Below are 7,427 nucleotides of genomic sequence, written 5' to 3'. Positions count from 1 at the left end.
CAGCACACCCCAAATTGTGGGGGGAATTTGGGGTCACAGCCCCCCCAAATTGGGGGGGGAATTGGGGTTACGACCACCCAGAATATGGGGGGAATTGGGGTCACCCCCACCCCAAAATATGGGAGGAATTTGGGGTCACAGCCCCCCCAAAAATATGGGGCCGGGTTTGGGGGACCCCCGCCCCAATTTATGGGGGAATTGGGGTCATAACCCCCCAAAACTATGGGGGAATTTGGGGTCACAGACCCCCAAATTATGGGGGGAACTTGGGGTCACAACCCTTCAAGTTATGGGGGGAAATTGGGGCCACCCCCACCCCAAAATATGGGGGAAATTGGGGTCAGCACACCCCAAATTGTGGGGGGAATTTGGGGTCACAGCCCCCCCAAATTGGGGGGGGTCTCAGCCATGGGGCAGTTCCAGACCCCCCCCACAGTTTGTTTTTGGGCGGGGTCTCATGGGAGAATTTGGGGTCCCCCCCACCATGGGCTGATTTTGGGGGGCGATCCCCAATTCTGGGGTGATTTTGGGGACCCCCCCCCGAGCAGTGACAATTTTGGGACCCCCAAAATGAGTTAATTTGGGGGGAACCCCCCCCATTTATGGCTCGGTCCGAGCCCCCTCCCCACATTTCGGGGTGACTTTTTCCCCCAAAATTAATCTGCTCAATTTTACCGTTCCCCCTCAAAACCCCCCCAAAATTTCGGGGGCGTCCCCAGGGGAGGGGGCGGTTTTTGGGGCGCCCCCAAATTTCTGTTTTGGCGGGAATTCCGCCCCCCCCCGGATGTGGGGGCGGTTTTGGGGTTCCCGCGCCCCCTGAGTCACCCCCGCCCCCGCCATGACGTCACCCGGGGGCGTGGCCAGGTAATATATACTTACAATGGGCGTGGCTCAAGGGGGCGTGGCTACCCGGCCTATTTTCTCAATGAGGGGGCGTGGCTGCGAGCATAGTTTAACCAATGAGAGGGCGTGGCTTTCTAGAGTGGGCGTGGCTTGTTACACCATTTATGGCCATGTGGGCGTGGCCTCACAAAGCCGCCAATTAAGGGGGCGTGGCCTGACGGGGTTTCCCCATCGCTGTCAATGGGAGGGGGCGTGGTTTGGGGGCAGGGGGCGTGTCGGGGGGTCGCAGGGTGAGTTTGGAGGGTCCCGGAGGGAATTTTGGGGGGTCCCGGATACCTGGGAGTGGATTTGGGGGGGTCCTGGGTGGAATTTGGGGGGTCCCGGATACCTGGGAGTGGATTTGGGGGGGTCCTGGGTGGAATTTGGGGGGTCTCGGATACCTGGGCACCCCCCAGGTGTGAGTTTTGGGGGGAGTTGAGGAGGTTTGGGGTTCCCGGGCACCTGGGTACTCCGGGCTGGGGGTTTTTTTTGGGGGTCCCGGATACCTGGAGACCCCCAGGTGGGATTTGGGGGGTTCTCGGTCCTTCCCGGGTGGATTTTGGGGTTCGCGGTCCCTCCCAAGCGGGTTTTGGGGTTCCCAGCTCCCCCAGGTGGATTTTTAGGGTGAATTTGGGGGTCCTGGGTGCCCCCAGGTGGATTTTGGGAGGGATTTTGGGGTTCCCGTTCCCCCCAGCTGGATTTTTGGGGTGAATTTGGGGTTCCTGTCCCTCCCAGGTGGTTTTTGTGAGGGGTTTTGGGGTTCCCAGGTGTCCCCAGGTGGTTTTTGTGAGGGGTTTTGGGGCTCCCAGCCCCCCCCCCCGGGGGATTTTGGGGTTCTTTGGGGTTCCCAGGTGTCCCCAGGTGGTTTTTGTGAGGGGTTTTGGGGCCCCCAGCCCCCCCCCCCGGTGGATTTTGGGGTTCCCGGTCCCTCCCAGGTGGATTTTTGGGGTGAATTTGGGGTTCCCGGATGCCCCCAGGTGGATTTTGCGAGGGATTTTGGGGGTTCCCGGTCCCTCCTGGGCGGATTTTGGGGATTCCCGGTCCCTCCCAGGAGGATTTTGGGGTTCCCAGCCCCCCCCCAGGTGGATTTTTGGGGTGAATTTGGGGTTCCCGTTCCCCCCAGGTGGATTTTTGGGGTGAATTTGGGGGTTCCCGTTCCCCCCAGGTGGATTTTGGGAGGGGTTTTTGGGGTTCCGGGTCCCTCCCGGGTGGATTTTGGGGTTCCCGGTCCCTCACAGGTGGATTTTGGGGTTCCTGAGTGCCCCAGGTAGATTTTGGGGGTTCCCTGTTTCTCCCAGGTGGATTTTGGGGTTCCCAGCCCCCCCCCAGGGGGATTTTTGGGGTGAATTTGGGGTTCCTGTCCCTCCCAGGTGGATTTTTGGGGTGAATTTGGGGTTCCCAGCCCCCCCCAGGTGGATTTTTGGGGTGAATTGGGGGTTCCCGGTCCCTCCCAGGTGGATTTTGGGAGGGGTTTTTGGGGTTCCCGTTCCCCCCAGGTGGATTTTTGGGGTGAATTTGGGGTTCCTGTCCCTCCCAGGTGGATTTTGGGAGGGGTTTTTGGGGTTCCGGGTCCCTCCCAGGAGGATTTTGGGGTTCGCGGTCCCTCCCCTGCGGGGGCGGGAGCCGGTCGGACCCGCTCGGACCCGGTCGGTCCCGGTCGGACCCGGCCCCGCCCTCCAGGGCGTGCCCCCCCCGTGACCTCTGACCCCGGGGGTCACCCCGCAATTTTGGGGGGGCACCCCCGCGCCCCAATTAACCCTTCCAACCCCGAGGGAGCCCCTCGCTAATTACCCTCATTAATTAACCCCACCCGAGCCCCGTGCGGCGCGGCCCTGGGTGGGTGGCCTCGTTGGCATAATTAGCGCCATTAATTGTGCTAATTACGGGCCGGTCGTGCTGATTAACCCCTGGCGTGCCGCAGCATCCCCCTGGAGAGGGGCCCCTGGGTGCCCCCCAGGTTCTGGGGGGGCGGGGGCGGCCCCCGCAGCCGCAGTGGGGGAGGGGCGGCGGCGCCCGCGCGGCTCCGGAACTACATGGTGGGGACAGGGGGTGACAGTGACATGGGGACTCTGGGGTGGGTGTGACAGCTCCCTGGGGACCGTGGGTGACACGGTGACCCCTCGGGCACACCCCGGGTGACACCGTGCCCCCCCGGGTGACACTTTGTGCCCCCCCAGGCGCAGTACTACGGCACGGTGTCCCTGGGGATGGGGAGGGGACATCCCCACCCTTTGGGGACACTGGGGTGGGTGTGACAGCTCCCTGGGGACCCCGGGTGACACGGTGACCCCTGGGGACACCCCGGGTGACACCGTGCCCCCCCAGGCGCAGTACTACGGCACCGTGTCCCTGGGGACCCCTCCCCAGGATTTCCGCGTCATTTTCGACACCGGCTCCGCCGACCTCTGGGTGCCCTCGTGGCGCTGCTGCCTGCTCTACCTGGCCTGCTGTGAGGGGCGGGGCCTGGCGGGGCGGGGCCGGGCTGGGCGGGGCCTAGCGGGGTGTGGTTCGTGTGTGGGCGGGGCCTAGCAGGGCGTGGTTTGGGTGGTGGGTGGGGCCTAAAGGGTGGAACAGGACTGCTGTGAGGGGCGGGGCCAAAGGGGGCAGGGATTAGAGGGCGGGGCCTAACAGGGTGTAGTTGGGTGTGGGCGTGGCTTAGCAGGGCGTGGGTGGAGCCTAAAGGGATGAAAAAGGCGGTGGGTGGCGCAGAAGTGCTGTAAGGGGCGGGGCATGTGGATGGGCGTGGCTTGGGTAAGTGGGAGGGGCATAACAGGGTGTGGTTTGGGCATGGGCGTGGCCTAGCAGGGCAGAATGGGCACATTTTGGGAAGTGGGCGGGGCCTAACAGGGTGGAACTGGACTGCTGTAAGGGGTGGGGCCAAAAGGGGCACTGCACCGGGTGGGCGGGGCTTGGGTGAATGGGTGGGGCCTAACAGGGCGTGGTTGGTGTGTGGGCGTGGCCTAGCAGAGTGTGGTTTGGGTGTGGGCGTGGCCTAGCAAGGTGTGGGTGGGGCCCAGCAGGGTGTGGCAAGGGAATGGGCGTGGTTTGGGTGGTGGGCGGGGCCTAGGAGCACAGAAAGGGCGTGGTTTGGGTGGTGGGCGGGGCCTAGGAGCACAGAAAGGGCGTGGATTGGCTGGTGGGCGGGGCCTAGCAGGGCATGGCTGAATGGGCGTGGTTTGGGCAGTGGCCTTTGGGGAGTGGGCGTGGTCTGGTGGGAATGGGCGTGGCCTGAGGAGGGTGGGCGTGGCCCGAGGAGGGTGGGCGTGGCCTGCGGTGGGTGGGCGTGGCCTGAGGAGGGTGGGCGTGTCCCGCAGGGCTCCACCCGCACTACCAGCCGCTGCTGTCGTGCACGCACCGCGCCAACGGCAGCGCCTTCGCCATCAGCTACGGCAGCGGCAGCCTGAGGGGCTTCCTGAGCACCGACACGCTCACGGTGGGCTGGGGAGGGGTCCTGGGGAGGGGTCCTGGGGGGCTTCCTGAGCACCGACACGCTCACGGTGGGCTGGGGTCCCTGGGGAGGGGTCCTGGGGGTCCCTGAGGGTCCTGGGGAGGGGTCCCGGGGGTCCCTGAGGGGCTTCCTGAGCACCGACACCCTCACGGTGCCTGTCCCCACAGATCTCCAATGTCACCGTGCCCAACCAGACCTTTGCCGAGGCGGTGGCGCTGCCCGGGCTGGCGTTCGCTGCGGCGCGCTTCGACGGCGTGCTGGGGCTGGCGTTCCCCGCCGCGGCCGCCGGCCCCGCCCGGCCCGTCTTCGACAACATGATGGAGCGGCGGCTGTTCCGGAACAACGTCTTCTCCTTCCGCCTGCGCAGGTACGCCGGGGACACCGGGACACCGGGGACACCTGGGGACACCTGGGGACAGGTGGGGACAGGTGGGGACAGGTGGGGACAGGTGGGGACAGCCTGGGACAGCTGGGGACACCGGGGACAGATGGGGACAGCTGGGGACACCGGGGACAGGTGGGGACAGGTGGGGACAGATGGGGACAGATGGGATACACCTGGGTACACCCGGCACACCTGGGCACAGCTGGGCACACCTGTGATACACCTGGGCACACCTGGCACACCTGGGCACACCTGTGATACACCTGGGCACACCTGGCACACCTGGGCACACCTGGGCACACCTGGCACACCTGAATGTCCCCAAAGTACTCCTGGAGCAGCCCTGGGCACACACTGATTGTGCCCCAAAACCGGCCAAAATAACGCAGAAATACACCCAAAATATCCCCAAATACACCCAAACTCATGTAGAAATGCTCCAAAATTAATCTCCAAATACAGCCAAAATAACGCAGAAATACACCCAAAATAACACCCAAAATACACCCAAAATAACACACAAATACACCCAAACTAACCCCAAATACACCCCTAATAATGCACAAATACACCCAAAATATCCCCAAATCTCCTTTTGGACCCTCCTTGGGACCCTCAAATCCCCTCTGGGACCCCCAAAGAGCACCCCTGCCCCCCCAGGCTGTCGCTGGGGACCCCGGGGGCCGCGGGGTGCCGGGACCCCCCCCTGTGCCGGGGCGGCTGCGAGGCCATCGTGGACACGGGGACGTCGCTGCTCACCGGGCCCAGCCACGAGGTGGCCGCGCTCAACCGCGCCCTGGGGGCCACCGGCGGCATCGGGGGGCAGGTACGGGCACCGGGGACACCGGGGACACCGGGGGTCATTGAGGGTCACCCGGGTGCAGGTACGGACAGAGGTGGCCGCGCTCAACCGCGCCCTGGGGGCCACCGGCGGCATCGGGGGGCAGGTACGGGCACCGGGGACACCGGGGACACCGGGGGTCATTGAGGGTCACCCGGGGGCAGGTACGGACACGGGGGACACCGGGGGACACCGGGGGTCCCCAAGTGTCATTGAGGGTCACCCGGGGGCAGGTACGGGGCACCGGGGGTCCCTGGGTGTCCCCAAGTGTCACTGAGGGTCACCGAGTGTCACCGAGGGTCACCAAGGGCCACCGAGTGTCACCGAGGGTCCCTGAGTGTCACCGAGGGTCACCGGGGGTCCCTGGGTGGCACCGAGTGTCACCCAGGGTCCCTGGGTGTCCCCAAGTGTCACCGAGGGTCACCGAGGGTCCCCAAGTGTTATTGAGGGTCACTGGGGGACAGGTACGGACACCGGGGTGCCTGGGTGTCACTGAGGGTCACCGAGGGTCCCTGAATGTCCCTGAGTGTCACTGAGGGTCACCGAGGTCCCCAAGTGTCATTGAGGGTCACCCGGGGGCAGGTACGGGGCACCGGGGTGCCTGGGTGTCACCGAGTGTCACCGAGGGTCACCGAGTGTCACCAAGGGTCACCGAGGGTCCCTGGATGTCCCCTGTCACTGAGGGTCACCGAGGTCCCCAAGTGTCATTGAGGGTCACCCGGGGGCAGGTACGGGGCACCGGGGTGCCTGGGTGTCACCGAGTGTCACCGAGGGTCACCGAGTGTCACCAAGGGTCACCGAGGGTCCCTGGATGTCCCCGAGTGTCACCGCGGGTCCTTGAGGGTCCCTGAATGTCCCTGAGTGTCCTTGAGGGTCACCGAGTGTCACCGAGGGTCACCGAGGGTCCCTGAGTGTCCTTGAGGGTCCCTGAGTGTCCCCAAGTGTCACCGAGGGTCCCTGAATGTCCCTGAGTGTCCCTGAGTGTCCTTGAGGGTCCCTGAGTGTCCCAGAGTGTTCCTGAGGGTCCCCGAGTGTCACCGAGTGTCACCAAGGGTCCTTGAGTGTCCTTCAGGGTCCCTGAGTGTCACCGAAGGTCACCGAGGGGCACAGGAGGTCACTGAGTGTCCCTGAATGTCACCGAGGGTCACTGAGTGTCACCGAGGGGCACTGAGGGGCACCGAGGGTCCCCCATGATCCCCGGACCCCCCGGGTGGGGTTTTTGGGATCTCTGAGTGTCCCCAAGTGTCCCCCACGGACCCCCCTGAACCCCTGGGTGGGGGTCCCTGAGTGTCCCCTGTGGATGGGGGTCCCTGAGTGCCCCCAAGTGTCCCCCACAACCCCTTCGGACCCCTGGGCGGGGGTCCCTGCTGTCCCCGTGTCCCTGTGTCCCCTGTCCCCGTGTCTGAGGCCGTGTCCCCTGTCCCTGTCCCTGTCCCCTGTCCCTGTCCCCTGCTGAGGCCGTGTCCCCAGTGTCCCTGTCCCCGTGTCCCCTGTGGGTGGGGGTCCCTGCTGTCCCCTGTCCCCGTGTCTGAGGCCGTGTCCCCAGTGTCCCTGTCCCTGTCCCTGTCCCCTGTCCCCATGTCTGAGGCCGTGTCCCCCTGTCCCTGTCCCCTGTCCCCATGTCTGAGGCCGTGTCCCCCTGTCCCTGTCCCCTGTCCCCGTGTCTGAGGCCGTGTCCCCTGTCCCCTGTCCCCGTGTCCCCAGTGTCCCTGTCCCCTGTCCCCCCAGTACCTGCTGGACTGTGACAAGGTCCCGTCCCTGCCCAACGTCACCTTCGTCCTGGGGGGCAAGGAGTTCACGCTCGGCCCCCAGCACTACGTGCTGCAGGTGAGACTGTCACCCCTGTGTCACCTGTGTCACCTGTGTCACCT

The 7,427-nt window shown here is 65.1% G+C and overlaps 1 protein-coding gene across 1 annotated transcript in view; it reads left to right on the top strand.

Annotated features, from left to right (window-relative positions):
* The first annotated feature begins 2,397 nt into the window (after window positions 1-2,397).
* LOC120505232 (cathepsin D-like) overlaps window positions 2,398-7,427 on the top strand; it is a 12,310-nt gene continuing 7,280 nt past the window's right edge. Inside the window, exons 1-7 of the mRNA XM_039715546.1 lie at window positions 2,398-2,919; window positions 3,206-3,331; window positions 4,197-4,315; window positions 4,498-4,737; window positions 5,359-5,541; window positions 5,600-5,662; window positions 7,285-7,383. Coding sequence (XP_039571480.1) covers window positions 2,916-2,919; window positions 3,206-3,331; window positions 4,197-4,315; window positions 4,498-4,737; window positions 5,359-5,541; window positions 5,600-5,662; window positions 7,285-7,383 — 834 coding nt within the window. The 5' untranslated portion in view covers window positions 2,398-2,915. The remainder of the gene's footprint in view (window positions 2,920-3,205; window positions 3,332-4,196; window positions 4,316-4,497; window positions 4,738-5,358; window positions 5,542-5,599; window positions 5,663-7,284; window positions 7,384-7,427) is intronic.

This window comes from Passer montanus, unplaced genomic scaffold (assembly GCF_014805655.1).
Source record: "Passer montanus isolate IOZ18808 unplaced genomic scaffold, ASM1480565v1 scaffold333, whole genome shotgun sequence".
Taxonomy (NCBI): domain Eukaryota; kingdom Metazoa; phylum Chordata; class Aves; order Passeriformes; family Passeridae; genus Passer; species Passer montanus.
Note: the sequence above shows the minus strand (reverse complement) of the source record. Positions and strands in the feature narration are given on the sequence as shown.